The sequence below is a fragment of the Ursus maritimus genome, unplaced genomic scaffold (genome assembly GCF_017311325.1).
Source record: "Ursus maritimus isolate PB19 unplaced genomic scaffold, ASM1731132v1 scaffold_14, whole genome shotgun sequence".
NCBI lineage: Eukaryota > Metazoa > Chordata > Mammalia > Carnivora > Ursidae > Ursus > Ursus maritimus.
The window spans coordinates 44,765,330-44,786,923 of record NW_024423786.1 but is presented as its reverse complement, the minus strand read 5'-3'; the positions used below and the strand labels follow the sequence as shown (position 1 = coordinate 44,786,923).

Sequence of the window (21,594 nt, the reverse complement as noted above, 5' to 3'; positions counted from 1 at the left end):
GGGACAGAGAGGCCTGGAGACCCCCCATCACCCCACTACTGGGGCGTGCACCCCCCCATCCTCGCTGCCCACCCCAGGCCACCTTCCTTGTCATCTCAGGCTCTGGCTTCCCCCCTCCCCCCAACCAGTCACATGCTCAGCCTCACCTCCCCCCCACCCCAAGGCTGATGCTTCACAGCAAGCTCAATCCGGGCCAGACTGAGGGTGCCAGGGGGGGAGTTGGACAGTGGTGGGTGGGGTGAGGGGTCAGACCATGGCCAAAGCTAGTAAGAAGGGGGAGGAGGGCAATGCTGGGCGCCCCCATCCCGTGGTTTGCTGGCTCCAAGGGGAAGGGTCTTTCCCGGGCCTCTCTGTGCTTACCCCAATCCCACCCCTCCCCGAGTCGCTGGCCCCCCTGTAGGGGAAGGTTCCTTGGGCAAGTGACAATTTCCTTTGAGACTCAGCTTCCTCATCTATGGAATGATGGACTGTGGGGCAATTGGGAGAAATCTTTTCAAGAATCCCTGAGAAATGCTTCTTGGCAAAAGTGCTGGCTCAGAGTTAGAGCCTGAAAACAGTTTTCTATGCTTGGAAGAAAGACATCATTAGTAATAATTAATAATAATAATAATAATAATAATAATAATAATAATAATAATAAAGTAACAACAACCATAACCTTTCTGGGAGCTACTACATGTATTACAGGTCAGGAACTGCTCTAAATTTAATTCATCTAATCCTAAAAATAATCTTATGAATTAGGGCCTTTGACTGTTTCCATTTTACAGATGGGAAAGCTGAGACTCAGGGAGGGGAGATCTCCCGCAGGCGCCCAGCCGCCAGAGTGGCGGAGTTGGGATGGGAGCCCACTGGGATCTGAGCCCACTCTTAACCGTGCAGGCGCTGTCCGGGGGACCCAGGATCTGGCTTAAGAGATGCACCTAGGAAGAAGCGGATTCTGACTCGAATAGCTTCTCCTTCCCCACGTGGAACCAGCAAGCCGTCCTTCCCCCTCATCCACCTAGGCCCCCGCAGCCGGTCCGAACTGGGCCGGGCCCAGCAGGCCGGGGACCGGGCCCAGCAGGCCGGGGAGGCGGAAGGACGGGCCTTTTACTAGCCGGGGCCGGGAGGGGCGCAGGCACCGGGCACCGGGCGCGGGCGGGCGGGCGGCGGAGGCACGTACCCTTCTCAGGATAAATGTCTTCACTAAGGGTAAACCTAGTCCCTTTTCCACCATGGACTAATCACGGCGGAAGGTGGAGAAAGGAGGGAAGGGAGGGGTGGGGGGAGAGACGAGCGAGCGAGAGGCGAGGATGGAGGGCGAGTGTGCGTGGCGGGGAGCAGGGGAGGCGCGGAGAAGGGACGGCGAGTGAGAGGGAGGAGAAACAAGAGAGAGAGAAACGTCAGCTGCAGACGGACGGACAGACAGCCTCCCGCTCCGGGGGGAACACCAGGGACACTAAAAGCAGCAGCTTGGACTGGGCACGAGGCTGAGCACGGAGGCCCGACGCCCAGGGAGGGCCCTAGGCCCTGGGCTGACTGGGGCGGGAAGGGGGCCGCTCCCCTCCCCCCAGCTTCTGGCTGGATGGCAGCTCTCCCTCCCACCCCACTGCCGGAACTAAGCCTGGGTCAGCGGCCAAACTTCTCTCCCTTGTCTTAGGGCCAGTTTTGAATGGGGGGGGGGGGATCCCCAGGGAGGGAAACTAGGACCTGGAGTCCTGCTCTCCCCAGCCCCAGCTGCTGTGTGTGAACTCAGAGAGGAACAGGAGACAGAGGCAAGAGAAGAGACAGAGAAAGACAGAATTTGAGAAATGGAAACTCCCTCTCCGTCCACTCCTCCAGGCCGGAGTCCTTCCCATCCCTGGGGCTGTCAATCATTCCTTTGCCGCATGACGTCACATGCCCCGCCCCCCCCCGAGCTGTCAACCATTCCCTGGATCCAACACTTCAAAGTCCCGTCCCTAGGAGCTTTCAATCACTCCCTGGTCTGGCTTCAAAGAGCTCCCGCCCCACAGCTTTCAATCACCTCCTGGCCCAGTGGTGTCATAGATTTTCCCAGGAGATGCCAATCACCTCCTGGCCCAATGACGTCAGAGGTCCCGCCCCCACGAGTAGTCCGTCTTTCACTTGTGGGCCGCGTGCCATCATATCACGGAGCTCTGGAGCTCCCGGGAGCTGTCAACTGCCCCAGCCCATGACGTCACAGAGGTGAGTCTGTGGCAGCGTCACTGGCTAGGAGCTGGGTTGCCGCACGCTAGCAGGCCGCCGCTTACCCTGGGCTGCTTGCGTCTGCACGAAGGTCTTGATGAGCAGGTCCGTGGCCTGCGTGTAGAGGGACAGGGCGTAGCGCAGGGACTGCAGGTCTGGGCTCTTCTCCAGGAAGGTCTTCTTGAGGCCCACGCCACCTGCGTGGAAGTATTGCTGTGGAGGACAAGGTGGGGAGAGGTGAGACTATGCAGCCCCCAAACCCCTCCCAACCGCGCTGCCCTCCAGTGGTGATGTGCTGGATGACCTGGGTGGAGGGGGGCTTCAAAACACCCAAGTCGTGCTGTTACTCCCTCACCTCCAACCCTGCCTCACACCCACCGGTGAGCTTCCAGCACTTTCTTTCTTTCTTTCTTTCTTTCTTTCTTTCTTTTTATGTTTTTATTTATTTATTTGAGAGAGAGAGACAGCCAGCGTTTCTTTCTTTTTAAGATTTTATTTATTTATTTGAGAGAGAGAGACAGCCAGCGAGAGAGAGAACACAGGCAGGGGGAGTGGGAGCAGAAGAAGCAGGCTCCCAGAGGAGGAGCCTGATGTGGGGATCGATCCCAGAATGCCAGGATCACGCCCTAAGCCGAAGGCAGACGCTTAACGACTGAGCCACCCAGGCGCCCCAGCTTCCAGCACTTTCAAAATAATACCCTTGCTCCTCGCTTCTCCTCAAGCCCTTTGTGGCCCCCACCCTGCAACCTCCCAGCCTTCTCTCAAAAGGTCTTCCCTAGAACGTTCCTGCCTCAGGGTCTTTGCACTTACTGTGCGTGCTGGTGGAAGGTGTGTCTCCCCCCCCCCGCCCCCCCGCAACTTCAAACACCTTACTTTACCATGGCTGGCTCCTTGTCCTTCTTTGGTTAAGATCTCAAGGAACTTTCCTTGACCACCCTCCTTAATATGCTGCCAACCTTATTTCACTATAATTATTTTGGCAAAACTTTGTTTCAGAGTAGTTTTCATTTCATGGAGACCACGGCCCTTTTCATTGAGTTCTCGCATGGGCTGATCCAATGCCCAGAATGCTTTGTTTGCTTTGTCTTGCAAACTCCTATGCATTCCTCAAGACCCACCTCCCACATGCCTTCTTTCCAAACATCCTCGGTTCTCCCTCCCTGGGCTCCCCCAGCTCCCATCCTTCCTTCTACCCCTTCCTTCTGCCACAGAGCTGGGGCTGTCTGTATCTGGCTGGCCCCCTGAACCTAGGGCTCCTCAGGGCCCTGCCGTCAGCCAGCCTGGAATGGACAGAAGAGTCATCAGGGAGTGTTTATAAATTGAATGAAGTTAGGTGGGTTCAAGCCAAGGTCCACGTCTACACCAGTCACACCCTCTGCCTGCTCCACCTGGAATGGGACAGGGGTGGGACCTCTCACCTTGATGGTATCCAGGGCCAGTTCGACTACTGCACACTGCTTCGGGGTCAAGCTCTTGGCTTCTTCTCGTACCATGTGGTCCTGGATGGATGGAGAGAGGGCCCAGGTGGGCAGAGCAGGCCCCACTTAAGGGATCTGCCTGTCTATGGGCCTCATCCCTGTAAAACTCTGACGAGTTGGGTAGTGGGTCTGTCTTTTCATCATTGTGTCCCTGGTACCTAGCATGTGACTGGCACACAGCAGGTGCTCAATATTTGTTGAATAAATGATTTTTACCCTTGATCAAGCTGTATCTGAAGCTGAACTTTGCACATATTTCCAACACACTGGAGCAAATAAATTGTGCTTAAGTCAGTCTGAATAGGGTTTCTGTCCCTCGAACATGTCACCATTCTGGGACCTTTCCCCTAGAAAGCTTCCCCACCCCAATCTCCTGCCCCCACCCTTGGCCTCACCTTGAGTTTAGACAGCTGACCCAGCTCTTTGGCTGCATTGAAGATCATCTGGGTTCCCTGCAGGTAACAACAGTCACAGCCGAGGTGAGGGTGGGGGTCCTCCAGACCAATCCCTACAGGCCTACTGACACCCCAGCCCTGAACACCATCTCGGTTCTTGTCCAGAGGCTCTGGGCAGGGCAATGGTTGTGTACCAGGGGCAGAGGTCTGGAGCTCCCCCCTCAGGAAGTGCTGAGGAGGTGGTGACTTTGTCCCTGCAAATCCCAGTGTGGGCACACTACCCACCCTCTCACTTCCACCAGGACCCCAGGTTTGGGGGACAGAGAAGAAGGTGAGTGGACAGTGAGAAGCCATGGGTGCGGGGAGCCCCAGGTGGTGTTTGTCGGTATGGGACAGGCTTGCCAGCCCGAAGTCAGGGGGTTTTAAGAAAACTATGGGATGGGCTCTGGTGACCCCACCACCACAACTCCCGGGGCCAATGCCTCTGTGGGAGAATTTCCCCAGTTATCTGGGTGGCTGTTAGTCTGACCTTGTAAAAGGAAGAATCCTCCCCACCAACACACACCTCAGTACCCATCCCCCACCCCACCCCAAACAGACACCAGCAAGATGGCATCCTGGTTATGGCTCCAATGAGCCGGGTGGGCCTGGGTTCAAATCCCAGCTCTGCTGTGTGGCCCTGGGCAAGTCACTTAACCTCTCTGAACCTCAGCTTTCCCATCTAGTTGGGGAAAATCATATCCACTTCATGGTTTAGCTGGGGCTAAATGTGTCTTTGTTCAATGTTCACTGTTATTATCATTTGGTCTCAAGGTCATGAGCAGTGTTGGGGGCAGTGGTTGGCCTGGAAGCCATGAGTCCTGCCTCCTCCAATCCCTGTGCTGGGTAACCTGAGGCATGTCCTTGGACTTTTCTGGGTCTCAGTTTCCTTCCCTGGTTAACAGGGGCACCTATACTAGCTTAGAGGGTGAGGTAGGCCTAAGAATCAGTGAGGTCCTGCATTTACTGGCCCTGGGGTGCTCTGGGGTCCTGAGCAGGGCTAGGCAGGGAGGAGGGCCATTTGCAGCTGGGATGCGTGGAATCACATTGATGGTCTACCAGCTGGCCAGTGGGAGCTGGTTATCCTACCGCTACGAATATCATTACTATCATCCTGGTTGTTGCTACTCTGATTCCTTGTCTGTGATTCCCTGAGGCTGTTCTGAGGCATAGTTGCTTCGGAGCCCAGCTGTCTGCTCCTTGGTTTCCCCTGCCACACCCTCCTCCCCTCCTGCCTCCCCCCTGCCACCCGCCACCCCTCACAAGCAAACCAGACAGACAAAGGAAGAAGAGACCACAGATGGGTTCACAGTGCGCCCCCAGACGGCACAGACCACAGAGGTGGAAGGAGGCAAAGGGTGGGGAGGGGGGTGGGGGTGGGGGTAGGAGCCAGACAGACAGTGAGAGGCTGGTCTTACATCTGAGTGGCTTGGCAATTTCACCCTGCCCTGTGGAGAGAATCAGGCGGAGGTCAGCATTTGGGTGGCTGTTGGGAGGATGCTCACTGGGGCTTCCCTGCCCCCTCAAAGCACAGTCTCACTCCCCAGCCCGCAAGCTGCCCCCCAGGTCCTGAGTCTAACACTAGGCCCCCTCCCCAAGCTAAGCATCTTCCCTTGTCTCCCACTGGGGGCTCTGGCCAGACTCCGGACTGCCAGGAGGCTACAACCAGCCCATCACCTGGGGAGAGCCTGCCTAGGGATGGGGTGCCTTGGGGAGGGGGAGAGAAGAGAAAGGGCTTGGGATTCTCTCCTCCCCCACCCCCAAGGCTTTTCCCCAGCAGGACTGACTCTAAAAGAAATGTACTTATAGGTATCACGAGTTCCCTCAATGTAGAGACACACACCCAAGTACATCCACACAAGTGCAGAAAGTTTACACGCACACACACCTGGATCAGCACACATACACACAGAAGAACTCACACACTAAAATATACACGTGCACTCCTAAACACTTGCACATGTGTACACAATCACACATAAACTCACACACTCACCCCCCACACGGATACATTTACATGTATATGTTGCCTGGAACATCGAATGTGCCCCCCCCCCCCAAAGGGCTGGATGAGTGAGTAGGGAAGCCCTACTACCCATGTTCATGAAGCAGAGACCCCACTTGTGTGCTCACAGGTATGATAGTTCCTGCATGAATGCACAGCAAGGGCAACTGTTCATGTGTTGTCACAGCTCCCATCTTCTTACAACAAACACCCATTAGAACAACAACAACAACAAAATTTACATGAAAAACAACACATGTCTCAGTCCAGAACAGTGGTCCAGTGTCTGGGCCCATCTCAAAGCCACAGAATTCAGCTGAGCCCAGCGCTGAGATAAGCCCTTTGGGTTTTGTTATGAGAGGGTGGGAGCTGTTTGTACACATGTTTGCTCACACGTGCACACACACTCCAAGCCATGTCCCTGGAGAATCAACTCATCTCTGACTTCTGGTTTTGTGGGACTTGGTTAGGACACCTGCCTTTACCTGTGATCCCCAGCTGACCTTCCTACCCATGCACATGAACACACATGCACACACACACTCAGACACCAGAGCTCAGGACCTCAGCACAGATGAGGCCCTCATTACCTTTTCTAATCCCTTGCCATGTTTTCTCAAGAGGGTGCCCTGCAGAGACAACGTCACAGGGTGATCAACCTGGCAAGCCATGTGGGGTGGGAACCCAGGGTGATCACACATGTACTCATGGGGACAGGAGGTAAGGGGCATCTATACTGCACAGGGGGCTGATGGCTGGGTTGCATGGGGGAATGTGTGTGTACCTTAATGATCAACTCTTAAAAGCTATAAGAGAGTCAGAGAGACAGGAAAGAGAAAGAGAAAGGAGAAATAGAAATACAGAGCCAGAGAGAAAGAAGAGAAGTCACTGCCAAAACATAATCCATTTACGTTTACTGTATATATGAGGATCTTGTTTCTTGGGTCAACAGGACAGCAAACAGGTTCCAAATTCAGACAGACCTGAATTTGAAAACAGACTCTGACATATGTTTACTATGTGGCCTTGAGCAAGTGACTCCTCCTCTCTGAGCGTCAGCTTTCCTCATCTGCAAAATGGGAATAATAATATCCACCTCACTCAAAGGGTTGTCATGAAGGTGGGCTGTAAGAGCAGCTATGAAATCTAGCATACAAAGAATCATCAATAAATGTGAATCCCTGGGGCACCTGGGTGGCTCAGTCGTTAAGCATCTGCCCTCACTCCCCCTGCTTGTGTTCCCTGTCTCGCTGTGTCTCTCTCTGTCAAATAAATAAATAAGATCTTTTTAAAAAAGTGTGAATCCCTTTAGCTCCTTGCCCACAAATGCATTGTCTGTTGTTGGGTATGCTGCCACCAAGTGGTTACAACCAAAGACCCAGACTGCGGCCACCAAGAAGTGAGATGAGCACTTGTGAACTTTTGACAGGTGAAATCTTATAGTAGCCTGTCTTGTCCACAAAGAGAGACTCTGAAGTGGTTTTATTGATCTCTACCCTACTGTGTATTTACATATTACCACCACCAACAACATTAGGTCTAATTTAGTGAGCAGTGCCTCAGATAGTCATAGAGATGAGCACTTTAATCCATCATCCCATTTGGTTCTCACAACAACCCTCAGAGAGTTATTGCAGTTAATTAACCCCTTTTCCAGACAAGGAAATGGAGATTGGGAGGTGAAGTGACTTCCCAAGGTCACAGAGAGTGTGGCTGGGCTGGGATTTGAGGCCAAGTCTGCCTGACACCAAAGTCCCAAATGCTGTCTCCCACCTGAATGCCTGGGTGTGTGTCTGGGATTCATGTGGTCCTATGGTGGGAGTGGGAAGGCAGGGGTGGTAGGAGGTCTGTGCTGAACAGCTAAGTAGGGGGACCCGGGTGGTAAGGGCCTGTATTTTGGGTGGCTGCTAACAGTTCAGAGCCCAGAAGGGAGGTCAGAGGAACTCCATTGACTTTTAACCTCTTTCTAGCTTCGGGGAGAGACCAATATCCTGGTGGAGTCTGAGCATGGGAGTAAGGGTGAATTCCAGCTAAAGGACGAGGTCAGACATGAAGGTGCTGGGCTCAGGGTTTGGGGTTTGGGAGCCGGAAGGTGCCTCCTCTGTACTTACAATGGGGCGGGGTGGGTGGGCGTGGCCTCCCTCCCGCCAGGCCCCGCCCCCACCCCATGCCCCGCCCCAGACACACACAGGCACATCTAGGCGGGAAGTGGGACAGTAGGTGGGGGGGCCGGTGGGTGAGGAGGGGGCGCTGGGTGGGGTGGATGCAGCCACATGGTGGGCCGAGTCCAGACACAGAGCGGACGGACAGACAGACGGACAGAAGGGCCTCTACTTACGATCATCTGTCAGCCGCGTTGGGGGCGGGGCGGGGGGAGGGGGGAATAAGTCACCATGAGTTTCCCAGGAAGGCCAGGGAGGGGGCGGAGACGGCACCGAGGGGCGGACCCCGTGCCCCTGCCCAGCCCAGAGGAGACAGGCAGGTGACGGGAGGTCCAAAGCCTCCACCACCATCGTTGCCTCTTGGTGGCCCTGCCCACCCTCCCCAAGCCTCCCCCACCCTGTCCCCAGGAACGTCTTCTCACTCTGTGCTGTGCCATCAACCCGTGTATCATTGCTGTCCTCAGGCCCCCACACCTCCCTGGAGGAACCCAAGCCCAGCCACACCCCTCCACAGATGTTGCGGTTCACCCAATCCCACCTGGAAGCCTGATCCCTGGGGATCAGGCTTTCTGGGCTTTTCCCAGAAGGGTTCCAGAGGCATGGTCCTGGTCTCTGGATGAATGCTGACCTCTGCTTGGCCTGACTTTGGATGCTCTCTGTGACCTCTGGCTGACCTCTGGAAGCCCTCTGTCCTCTTGGTCTCTGATCTTCGAAGTCACTGGTATCTCCCCTCCTTGTCTCTTGATTGACCCCCGAGAGCCCTCTGATGAACCCACTGACCCCTATGACCTTTGTGATCTCCAAGCTGACCTCTTTGTTTTCTGGGTGATCTCTGGCCTTCGTATGCCCTCTTGATTCACATGTGACCTCTATGTCCCTTAGACATCTCTTAACTCTACTTGACATTTTTGATATTTACATATCTGACCCATGAATTGGTTCTTTGATGAGTTTTGACATTTACATATCTGACCCATGAATTGGTTCTTTGATGAGTTTTGACCCATGTGTGACCTCTCTGATCTTTGAATGGCCCCACTGACCTCTGAGACCCAATGCCTTTGGCATCAAGTTCTCTGGGCTCCCACAGGGGAGGTGGCCCAGGAATCCCCTCTGGCCCCCTGTGGGCCTCACCGTCTGGTCAGTGAGGGGCGGCAGGACGATGGTCTTCTCCATCGTGTTCATGACCAGCTTCCATAACTCCTTTAGCACCCTCTTCAGCACCGTCTTCTCACAGATTTTGGCAAAGAGAGTCAGGCTGGAGGCAAGGAGTAGGTCTGAGAAATGGCCCAGCTGGCCCTAACCCTCAAAGCCCCTTTCTCTCAACAAATAGGCAAGGCGGGAAAATGCTCCATGGACACACAAGAGTGCACAGAGCCTGTATAGGGACCCCTTAATGGGGTCCGATGAGACCCATTGATCAGAATGGTCTGATAGAGCTATGATGTGTGACACATGAAAAATAAATGATAGCTGGACAGGTCAGCAGGGGCCAGGCTGGAAGGGGACTCAACACCTGGGAGGAAGGCGTGGGCCTTAGCATGAGGGCAGTGGGGAGCCATGGAGTGTTCAAAAGAGACACAGCCAGACTTTCTTGTTCAAAAGAACAGAGTGGGGGGTAAACTGGAATAGAAAGTCTGGTGACTAGGGACTGTGAGGGGACTGGGGCCATGCTCAGATGGAGAAGGGAATGGTGGGAAGAGGGCAAACTTGAGAGGGAAAACAACAAAAAATTCATGACTGGATGTATGGGGGTTGAAGGAGAGAGAGTAATCCACCATGATCCATCTAGCAACTGACCCACCCAACCACCAAACAATCCCTCCCCCAACTTTCTTTAATGACCCCTCCATCTTTTTCCTTCCCCTCTCCTCCCTGCTTTCTCCCTCCCATCCATCCTTCTACCCAACCATCCATCCATCCTCCCTCCCTCCCTTCTTTCCTCCCACCCATGTATCCATCCTCTCATCTACACTTCCATCCATTTATCCTTATTTCAATTGATCCATCCATCCATCCATCCATCCATCCATCCATCCAGTTATTCATCCATTCAAATACTTACCTAACTTCATCTACCCGTCCATTTGTCCATTCATCCCTCCTTTTATCAATCTATCCTCCATCTAGACTTTTAAGCATTTATTTTTTAATCTACCAATCAATCTGCCCACCCATTTCTCATGTCATCTATCCATCCAACCACCGTCCATTAACCCATACAAAAGAACTCACCAGTCCTTCCAATCATTTACCCACCCATATTTCCATCCCTTCATACCTCCACCCACCCACTCACCCATCCAAACCATCCAACCACCACCCAGGAAACATGCCCTGAGTGTCCTCTCCAGGCCAACCCTGAGTCTCTAAAGCCCCATCCTAACCTCTTCTTGGCTGTCCTAGTCCACCCAGCCTGGCTTACTTGCTGTCCAGCAGGTCCATGATGGGTTGCAGCACATTGTCAGCATCCTGGGCCACACTGCTGCAGGCACTGGCTGGCACATTACCCGTGCCCTTCACCTGGCTGAGGATGTCGCCCATCTGCTTGACGCACTCCTCAATGTGTGGCTGGAAGCTGGGAGCGCAGAGTAGGGGAGTTCAGACCAGACTCCCGGGGCCTCCCAGAGAAAGGGCCAGATGAGGCCTCAAAAGCTGACCATGGATCTTGATGTTTTATCCTGAGCATCAAGGAGCCATGGCATATAACCAAGCAGGGGAGCGGGTGGTGTACAATAGCAGAATTGGGCACTGGGCTGAGACATTCACCTGTGCTATTTATTTCACTGCACAGTCCGACCCAGGTACTATTATTATCATCGTCCCCACTTTACAGATGAGTAAACTAAGGTTCAGGGAAGTTAAACAACTCACCCAAGGCTACATAGCTAGTAAGTGGTGAAGCCAGGATTGAACTCAGCTCTAACTCCAAGCCTGAAGTCTTCACCACTACATTTGCTGAGTCTCTGGATGCTCCAGGCTCAGAGGTCTGGGAGCTGCCCCCTCCTGTCTGCTCTCAGCCCTGGAGGTGTCCCCACCTGGTAGCAAACACCCGGCTGAGCTCGTCCAAGACATTGTTGAGTTTCACCTGGAGCTCCTTCAAGATGTCACTGGCCTCAGCATCCAGCTGAGAAAGGAAAAGGGACATCAGGTTAGGTTTACAGAGCATCCACATAAATGGGGCACTTTCCCATCCAACACAGGGAAAGTGATCCCAAGGGGCTGGGAGGAAACAGGCACAGATGGTGGAGGTGCTTGCTTGGGTCAGAGGGAGTGGCTGAGCTGGAATTCATCAAGGGCCTGCAGGGATGCAGGGGAAGTGGTGACCCTGCCTGGGGCTCGCCTCACCTCCTTTCCTCCCATGGCTTCAAACATCTTCTCTAGCTGCACTCGGAGCTGCTGAGTGTTGTTCATGAGGATGCAGGGCTGGGGATGCAAACAGAGCAGGGAGTCAGGGCTCAGGACCCCTCCCCAGAGCCTCCCCCATCCACTGCCAGGGACCCCAGGAAGGTTTCAGGGTCTGGGCCCAGAGGAAGATCCCATAGGGTCATCTGAGAATGGAAGACAGCATTTGGGACCAGATTCCTGGGAATGTTGGGGGGTGGGTTCTGGAGATTAGCAGGGGGAAACAGGACTCAAGTAACTTCTCCAGGGTGGGTTGGGCTTCTGGGAGTAGTAGGGAGGGGGGAGTTCCTGTCACACACCCATATTCTCCTACATGGACTCTAGGTTTTCACACTTACATCCATACACCCTGAAGGCTTCAGTTGCAACAATCAGACAATGGCACACTGAAGACATGTACCCTCACCTCCAGATCCCCCCAGACCCATGAAGTCAGGTACATGGACACACACAGTTGGACACACACAGACACAAGTATCAGAGCCCAGAGAAGGAGGGAGCCTTTGGGGTGCAGAATGGGGCTGGGAGGGAACAGAACAGGGTCCCCCACAGGTCACCACTTTCTCCTTCTCCTTGGAGCAGTAGGAGGCGAAATCCTTGGAGATGATGTCCGCATACTGGAGGAGCACATTACTGATGGTCTGGGGAGGACACAGACAGGGGGTGAGAACAGGGGCTGGGGCTGGGGCTGGAGCTAGGGCTGGGCAGGTCCATCAAGAGCCACTAGTGAGATCAGGGATGAACGCAAATCCCTATGAGCACTCAAGATGGACCACTTGAATGGGTAAATTCTCCACCCAGGATGACCCTCACAATCAAGGAGACACCACCAGGTAAAGACGATTATTTTATGTAGACCCAGCTCTTTCACAGAACAACCAACAATCATACTAACCCAGCTCCAAGCACAAGCATGACTGGATCTCAGATGGAATCCCAATTCCTACTTGCAGTCCTCAACTTCAACCCAGCCTAAAGCCAATTAACTGGAACCCTCAACCCCAGCAGGATGGTCCCAACCTCCAAACTCACCACAATGCCCATGCAAATTCTACATAAATCCCAACACTCACTCCAACCTCAATGTCAAATTGATTCTCAACACTAATGGTAACCATAAACCCAACCCCAACCTTAACCCCACCCTCAACCTTGATTCCAGGTCCAAATTCATCTCCAACTTTAACCAGAACGCTGACCTCAACCCCAACCTCAAACCAAATGCTGCCCCCAACCACAACTCCAACACTGATCTCAACCACAACCCCAATCTCACTGATATCATCAACCCCAACTTTGACCTCAATCCCAAACTTAACCCCAATCCTGACCTTGACCCCAATCCCAAGTTCAATTGCAACCCCAATCTTGACCCTATCCCAATCCCTCACCTGGACTCCATCCCTAACCCCACCTGCACTCCCGCACCTTGGCAAAGCGCCTCATATAGTGCCCCACGATCTGGGGGTCAGGACACTCAAGTTTCTTGATGATCTCAAAGCTCTGGTTGAGCTGGGAAAAGACGTCCACCACGGAGCAGGAGAATAGGGCATGCTCTGAGGTCTGCTGGAACTGCAGTGGGAGGGAGGCCAGGAAGGAAGAGAGGGGTCAGAGCCAGACAGTCCCCAGCATCCAATCCTCCTGCTGTCCATGGGGAGATCCAGAGACCAAGTGCCCTGGGGTTAGGCGAATAGTGTGCAAGTGTGACTTAGAGGTGGACACAGAGGTATGGGGAAGGTGGGGCTTCCAGCTTGATGAACTGTATTCATTTGTTGAATGAACAAAACACTTTTGACACTATGAACAAGATGAAGATGGTGGCCACCTTTCAGAGATTGGCTTCATCTCAAGGGCAATTTTTGACCCCATACTGGATCCCAATGGACCCCAGAGGGAGTGAGACCACTCTGGGCAGTCTAGGGGCTTGATCACGGGCTAGTTTCCTCACCCCATCCTTCTTGTCTCGTTCCAGGGCCCCGTGCAGGAAATCCCGCGACACCTCCTCATTCTCGTCCAACCACTGGATGACAAAAGGCTCAAACCACCTGGAATGGAGAGCAGGGATGGAGTCTTGCCACCTCTTGTCCCCTGACCCACTGCTTTGCCTAGTTCTGAATGGTACTTGGGCAGGTCCTTCTCTCCCTTGAACTCACCCTGTGGCCTTGGGTGGGTACTCCCTCTACTTCCCTACCTGACCAGGCCTCAGTTACTTCAGCCAAGAAATGGACCTCATGATACCATCAGGGAAAGGCTCATACTCGCAGGACTCATGGTTCAGATAAACTACCCATGGGCAAGTGGATTTCCTCTCTGGGATCCCATTACCTGTACAACAGAGGAGTATCTATCCCACAGTGCTGCTGTGAGCAGTGAATGACACAACACATAGCAGGTCCTTGGTAAATGGTGACCACCATCCTGCTCTCCAACACAGACCATGAGTCAGACATCTAGAGTTCAAATCCTGGTTCTGTCACTTATTGGATGTCACCTTGGGCAAGTCCTTTAGCATTAAACTCTCCATTTTCTCATCCACAAAATGGGAATTATAATGCTCCCATCTTACAGAATTGTCAAAGGAATTAAATGAGAAAAGGCACTGCTCAGTGCAGTTCCTGATACTTATACATATTAATTGTCTGGGCTACAGAGAATACTAGGTTTGTACCCCACTGTGCCCTTGATGCCCAGGGAACCCTGAGTAGGTCAGCCCTCATCTCTGGGCCTCAGTCTAGCTGTCAGCACTACAGTTCTGGCTTGGGGCAAGGGACTTACGCAGGGTACTCAGGCACGCGGTCCTTGAAGGCAGGAAGCTCTGCCACATACTCATTGTACAGCCACTTGACCTTGAAGTGTAGGTTCATGTAGTCAGCACTCTTGCACAGGCGATGCTTATCATGCTCTGGTAGGGAAAGAATGGAAGGTCTCCACACTCTGTCTTGGCAGCACCAGCTCTGGCCATCACAGGTGCCCAACCTCAAGCTTGAGGCTCCAGGACGCTCACAGCCTTGGAGGGGATACTGAGGCAAGGTGCCTGCTATAGCCAGGCTAGCAGACATGGGGATAGGGGATACTGAGGCAGAGTGCCTGCTATAGCCAGGCTAGCAGACATGGGGATAGGGGTACTTACCCTCCATGGCATACTTCATGTCCTGGGCAAACAAGTTCCACATCACTTCGGCACTGATTTTACCCACATTCAGCTCCTGGGGAAACCTGGTGAAAGTCATGGAAGTATGAAACTTTGGCAGATGGAAGCTGGATGGCAAAGGCTGCTTTGGCCTTCCCAGCCCAGAGGATAGTGAAGGATAGACAAGAGTTCTGGATTCAAGCTCCCCCAAAGCCACTGACATGCTGAGTGACTCTGAACTGAAGCCCTGCTTCTCCCTGAGCCTCCACCTATCTATCTCTCCATCCCTTCATCCATTCATTCATCCAATCATCCACCTTTCTACCCATCCATTCACTTACCCATCTGTCCATCCATCCATCCATCCATCCATCCATCCATTTCTCCATCCAACCAGCTATCCACCATTCCTTTATCTACCCCTTCATCCTTCCACCAATCTATCCAATCATCCACCTACTCATCCATTCACCTATCCATCCATCCATCCATCCATCCATCCATCCATCCATCCATTTCTCCATCCAACCAGCTATCCATCCATTCCTTTATCTACTCATTCATCCTTCTACCAATCTATCCATCCATCCACCTATTCATTCAACCATCTACTCATCCATCTGTTCATCTCCCCATTCAATCATATCTCCATTCATCTGCCCATACATCCATCCACCCTTCAGTTCATCCATCCCAAATCCCTGATCTTAACTGAGTATCTAACTAACCAAGAGATATTGGCACACCAGAGTTAGGAGCCCCTTTAGCACTCAGGGAAAAATAAGACACAACAGTTCATTCAGCTAACACAGATGAGAACTCTACAGACGTATAAATCTACAAATCAAAACTGTGTACATACTCACATGCGATTACACAATATACGATATTGTATATTGAAGTGCATTCCATAATTGTATGCATATATACAATTCACAATTAAACCCATAGGTCACAACTATACACAGAATTACACCCACACACAAGATATAATGCAATTTAAGTGTAAAACATTTAGCAGAGTATCTAACACATAGTAAATACTTGAGCAACACTGTCAATTGTTATATATGAACCTACACACATATACAAAATTATATACATATGTACACATTGTTATTCACACAAATCAACACATATAAAATACATGTCTGATTACATCAGTGATTGTATACATACACACAACTTTATGTTTATAAATTATGCCATTTTTCATTTAGGCACAACCACACCTAGAGTTGCCTCCACATACACATCATTTTATGTGTAGTTAGACATGATCACCTTTACACATAAGACACAAAATTGTGCACACACACACACATGATGACCTCCAGATAATTAAAGGCACGATACACAACTCACTGGTTGAGGCAGGGAGTGTAGGAATTCTTGTCTTCCTCAATGATGGACACTATGAGAGTAATCAGCTTGGACCAGAAGTCAAGGTTCTTAATGCTGGGTCCCTGTTCCTCTGGGGGAACTTCTCCCTTCTTGGCCTGGAGTGGGGAAGTGGAGACATTGGTCAAAGGGGTCCATGGGTGGGTGCCTCAGTTGGTTCATTATTGAGGGGAAGGAGTTTAGTGAGGAAGCAGTGCCATTAACACATGGATGGTTCAGGTAGGAGAGCTGTATGAAAAGGAACTGAATTCATGTAAACTGGCCCAAACAGAACTCATGTCCATTCAGCTCAACAAAGCTTAATTAGACTCAACTCATAAAAGTGAATAGAACTGAATTTAGTTGGAAAAAAACTGCAGCCCACTAAACCAAATAGAACTGAAGTGAATGTCAATCAGGCCCATTTAGCTTAACAGATGGAGATTCTCAGAATTAATTTAATGAAACTGAACCCGGGCCAATTATATTGAATGTAGTGGAATTAAACTTAACTGGATTGAATTAAACTCAAATGAATTCAATTGGATTGCACCTAATCAGCTCATCCAAGATCAACATCATCCTAAGTAAAAATAATGGAAATAAATCAACTCGAACTCAACCCACCCTAACTTAATCTAATTCAACTCAACTGAGTCAATCCAATCCAACTCTACCTACTCAACTGAACCTAACATACTCAGGCCAGTTCAATCCTACTTTAGTCAATCAATGAAAATGAATGTAGCTAAGTTCACTGAAATGAGCCCAACTCAACCCAACTCATTTGAACTCAACTATGCCTAACCCAACAACCCAGCTCATCCTCACTCAAGCCAACTCAACCCAGTCAAGAATAACTTCAGGGGCGCCTGGGTAGCACAGCGGTTAAGCGTCTGCCTTCGGCTCAGGGCGTGATCCCGGAGTTCTGGGATCGAGCCCCACGTCAGGCTCTTCCTCTATGAGCCTGCTTCTTCCTCTCCCACTCCCCCTGCTTGTGTTCCCTCTCTCACTGGCTGTCTCTCTCTCTCTCTGTCAAATAAATAAATAAAATCTTTAAAAAAAAAAAAGAATAACTTCAACTCAAGTCAACTGAATAGAAATAAATGGATTTTTATAAAATTAACCCCAGCTCAATCTAACTCAGTTCTGTTCACTAATTAGCCAAGAGCAATTGTAAGTCACCTGAATAGGAATAAATGGAAAAAAAAACTGTTTATAGTTGAACTAAATCCAACCCAATTTAATCCACTGCACCTCAACCCAATTCAATTCAAAGTGACTTGGTTTCAAAGCAAGTTGACTTCAACTTGAAGTCAACTGAATGTAAATGAATAGAATGAAATAAAATATCACTAAATTGAGCTTATGTGTTATCTCCTATCAGAAGCCCAAGGTGAAGTAGGGACCACCTTAGCTCCCACAGTCTCCTGCAATTCCTCCATCCCAGGGCTAATCATCCTAGGTTGTGAATTTCAATGTATATATCTTTCCCTTCTAAAATGGTATGTGCTCCCTGAAACCTTACCGACAATCCTGGCATTATATGTGTAGATAAACAAACACGTGTAGAATGATCTCAAGTAAATTGAGTTGAAATGACCAAAACTGAACTCTACTCAAGAAAATAAATTCCACTCAACATTTATTGAATGGTGATTCTATACTAGGTATGCTGCATGCCAAACTCAACTATGTTTAACTAAAACTGAATTTATTGAGCATCTATTGTATATCACATGCTAAGCACTTACCTACATTTTATCTAAAGATAGCATCTCGTTAAATTTTCTCCTCTATTCTGAGATATGGGTTTATGACTCCATTTTACAGAGCAAGGTACTGAGGCTCAGTTAAATCACTTGAGAAGGAGAAGACCAGGGACTTGGGCCAGGGTCTGGTTGGTAACCCTTGTTCATTTCTGCTTTATCTGGGGTCCTCACCGGGTCTGTCTGGTACTCCCGACTATAGAGTTCATGACAGTTGTTGAAGATGTACTCATAGGTAGAGTTGAGGCAGGCTTTCACACAGTCTTTCACCACCTGGCTGGCTCGGGGCGGGCTTTGGAGTTCTTGCACCTAGAGGGAGGGAGGCAGGCAGAAGTTGGCACAGCTGGGACAAGAGGTACCCAGGAAGTGGCTACCTGTGGTTATGAGTTTAAGGAAATGTAGCAGTATGAAAGCAGAGGGTCATTGAGAAAGGGCACTACTCTCCAGGAGAAATGTTACTTGGTTAGGAGCTAAGAGTGCTAGAAAATGCCCGTTGGAGAGCTAATGGGACTGGGTCCCCTTCTTACCTTCATCCGAAAGAAGGTGATGCTGGTGAGAAGGTCCACAGTGGATTTGAGGTCCTGGAGTCTCTCTGGGCTGCTGGCTGGGAAGTTATTCTGTTGGAAGGTAGAAGAGAGGTGGGATTATGGAAGAGGGCTGGGTGGGGGAAGACTGTTTTAGGGGAAATACAAGTTTCAGGAAGTGTGTGAGGATCCACGAGAACACCTTGAAGCAACTGGAGGCTCTGGTTGGATGCACCAAGCATACTGGGCAGGTGCTGCCCATGTATGTGTACACATGTCAAAGGAACACATTCTACTTCCACATGTTAAGATGGGTCCTCCCATGTGCACCTGCTGGGAGCTCTCCCCTATGGGCACACACACGTGTAGGAGCAAGCAAGTCATTATGCATGTACTTCTCACCCGATACATGGAGAGGTCGATCCGCAGGGAGTTGTGCAGCTGGTCCAGGAGCTTGACAAAGCGCTCTTTCTGAGGAGGAAGTGGAGGAGGATGGATGGAAGCAGGGACATGGGAGGCAAGTGCAGCAGCTAAAGGTGGCTGCCATTTTGGGTGAGTGCTTACTATACACTAAGTGCACCCCATCCACCATTGAACTGAACCCTCGTAATATCCGTTTCCATTCTACAGAGGGGTAAACTGAGGCTTAGAGAGGGCAAGGGACTGGTGCCAAGTCACACACTAAGTCAGGTCCAGATTGGAGACCAGGGAGTCACATAGGGTCTGGGCTCTCCCTCCTCCCCCAGCCCCAGTCCCTGGGACTGACCCCAAAGTTGGAGGCAGCAAAGCGGTCAGAGGCGGACACATTGGTGGAGGCGGTGGTGTGCGCATAGTAGGCATTGATGTTGGCAAGCAGGGTGCTCATGACGGCAGGCACCCCAGGACACATGTACTTGGAGGAGAGGCAGGCAAAGTGGCTGGTGGGAGATAAGGGGAGAAATTGGGCCTGGCGTCCAGCCAGGACAGGCATTGTGCCCCCCAGAATGCCTCCAAGACAGCATTTGTCAGTGGCTCCCTCAAACCATTCCCTCTGGCTGATTGTGTCTTCCAAGTTTCTCTCTGTCTCCTCTCTGGGTTGCCCTGTCTCTGCCTCTAACTCTTGACTCTCACCCCGTCACTTCAGCTCCCAGAAACAGCACTTTCCTAACCTCCAAAGGATTACAGAATGCTCACCACACCCACATCCTCTTTGGCTCCTTCTCCCAAGAACCCTTCCACCACTAGATCTGCCAGTGTCCACTTTGGCCCCCTCACTCCAGTTTCCTGCACCTTGCCCTCACGTCCACCCCAGCCTGCAGCCTCACGTCATGGCTTGGTAGATGGACTCCACGCCATAGCGCATGGCAAATTCATCCACAATTTCCTGGGCTGTCTCATCATAGTAAACCTTCCAGGCGTCATCACCCTTGGCATCTGGGATCTTCACAACCCCATTGTTCTGCACATCTGTCACGAAGTGGAACAGGTTCTGCCACCAAGAGGGAGAAGGCATCATGAAGAGTGCATTGAGGCACAAGGGGTCAGAGATCCCAGGTCTGGGGCAGCTTACATCATCTATTTATTCATTAATTTATTCATCCACTCTTTCATCCATCCACCACCCACCAATTCATTCAACTACCAAAAATTTCACCCATTGACTCATCCATCCTTGTAACACTTCACCCACCTACCCACCCATCCATTTATCTATCCATCTACTCATTCACCCATCGATCCAGCTACCCCAAATCCACCCATCCACTCCTCTATCCTTTTATACATCCATCCATTTATCCATCCACCCACCCATCTATCTAAACTTCCATCTGTCTGCTTTCCCATTCATTCACTCACCCACCCAACCACCCACACATTCATCTACCCAAAATTTCATCCATGCGCAAATCCTCCCTTCTAATAATCCAACCACACACCCATCCATTCCCTATAACTACCCACAGCTTAATCTGTCCATCCAGCAATTCATTCATCCATCCAACCATCCATCACCTGTTTATCTACCCATCAATTTATCCATCCATTCATCCATCATCCATCTTTCCACCCACCCACCTATCCAAATGCCCCCAAATTTACTCATTCACTCATCTATACTTCCAATAGTTCAACCACACATCTGTCCGTCCACTCATCCTTTTATCCACTCATCGTCTATTTGTCCACTCAATCATTTATTCATTCAACAAACTGAGTTCTCTCCAGGATCCCCTGTTCAGGCCTGGGACAGATGGAAGACTTGGAGCTGGGTAGTGAGACTCTGCCTGGAGGTCAGGGAGGGCTTCCCAAAGGAGGGGGCCCTGAAGCTGGATGGATAGGGAAGAGTTTTCCGGGCAGAAGGAATGGCCTGGGGGACAGTCTTACAGACCCAAGGAGTGTGGATGGTGTGACTGGAAAGAGGAAGGTGGAGCTGGGGCAGGCAGGAATGGCAAGTGGAGGCAATGTGGGCGATCATAGTGAGCTTTGAAGGCAAGAAGGAACAATGGGCCTCACCTCATGCAGACAGGTGTACTGGACATGGTAGGGGGCCACCTTTTCTTCACCTTTGATCTCCACACTGATGTGTAGCCGGATGGCACCTGACACAGCGGATTTGTCAGTCCGCTTGTCTGCAAAACCGAAATGGATGGCTGCATCAGACCTGTCCATTACAGGCCTGGGATATTTTAATGTATGCATGACGGTAGCCCTCCTGGACTCCCTGAGATTAAGACCTGGGTATCTTCTCAGATTGTCTCTCTAAGCGTGTGCCGCTCCCATTAGCCTAGAATTCGCGAGGCCCTGTCTCTTCCTTCAACTAGGACTCCAGACCTTGCTTCCTTGCTCAGGTTAAATTCCTGAGTCTGAATCTTCCTCTTTAACCAGGAGCCCTAGGCCCTGCTTCTCCCCGAGACTGGGCTCCCAGGCCCTGCTTCCCCCATCAGATCAAGACCTCCAGAGTCCACTCATCGTAGACAGGGTTCCTGGGTCTGTGCCTCTCTCTTCAGACTAGGACCCCCGGGTCTTGCTTCCTGCCCCATCAGTTTGGGCCTCACAGACCCTGCCCCCCCCCCATCAGATTGGGTCCCAAAGCCCTGACTTCCCCATCAGATTGGGCCTCACAGCTCCCACCTATCC

The 21,594-nt window shown here is 51.2% G+C and overlaps 1 protein-coding gene across 4 annotated transcripts in view; it reads right to left on the bottom strand.

The window, feature by feature from the left end:
- UNC13A (unc-13 homolog A) overlaps positions 1–21,594 on the bottom strand; it is a 57,426-nt gene that overhangs the window by 5,976 nt on the left and 29,856 nt on the right. Inside the window, exons 20-41 of one of the 4 annotated variants that reach the window (XM_040628168.1) lie at positions 20,971–21,086; positions 19,782–19,945; positions 19,244–19,394; positions 18,880–18,948; positions 18,481–18,570; positions 18,128–18,262; positions 16,170–16,303; positions 14,805–14,890; positions 14,450–14,576; positions 13,623–13,719; positions 13,103–13,246; positions 12,232–12,315; positions 11,618–11,695; positions 11,308–11,396; positions 10,695–10,847; positions 9,404–9,527; positions 8,446–8,451; positions 6,698–6,736; positions 5,521–5,550; positions 4,064–4,120; positions 3,609–3,689; positions 2,256–2,403 (exon numbers count right to left, since the gene is read on the bottom strand). In XM_040628168.1, coding sequence (XP_040484102.1) covers positions 2,256–2,403; positions 3,609–3,689; positions 4,064–4,120; positions 5,521–5,550; positions 6,698–6,736; positions 8,446–8,451; positions 9,404–9,527; positions 10,695–10,847; positions 11,308–11,396; positions 11,618–11,695; positions 12,232–12,315; positions 13,103–13,246; positions 13,623–13,719; positions 14,450–14,576; positions 14,805–14,890; positions 16,170–16,303; positions 18,128–18,262; positions 18,481–18,570; positions 18,880–18,948; positions 19,244–19,394; positions 19,782–19,945; positions 20,971–21,086 — 2,202 coding nt within the window. The remainder of the gene's footprint in view (positions 1–2,255; positions 2,404–3,608; positions 3,690–4,063; positions 4,121–5,520; positions 5,551–6,697; positions 6,737–8,445; positions 8,452–9,403; positions 9,528–10,694; positions 10,848–11,307; positions 11,397–11,617; positions 11,696–12,231; positions 12,316–13,102; positions 13,247–13,622; positions 13,720–14,449; positions 14,577–14,804; positions 14,891–16,169; positions 16,304–18,127; positions 18,263–18,480; positions 18,571–18,879; positions 18,949–19,243; positions 19,395–19,781; positions 19,946–20,970; positions 21,087–21,594) is intronic. The other 3 variants (XM_040628166.1, XM_040628167.1, XM_040628169.1) reach the window with 3 other exon arrangements.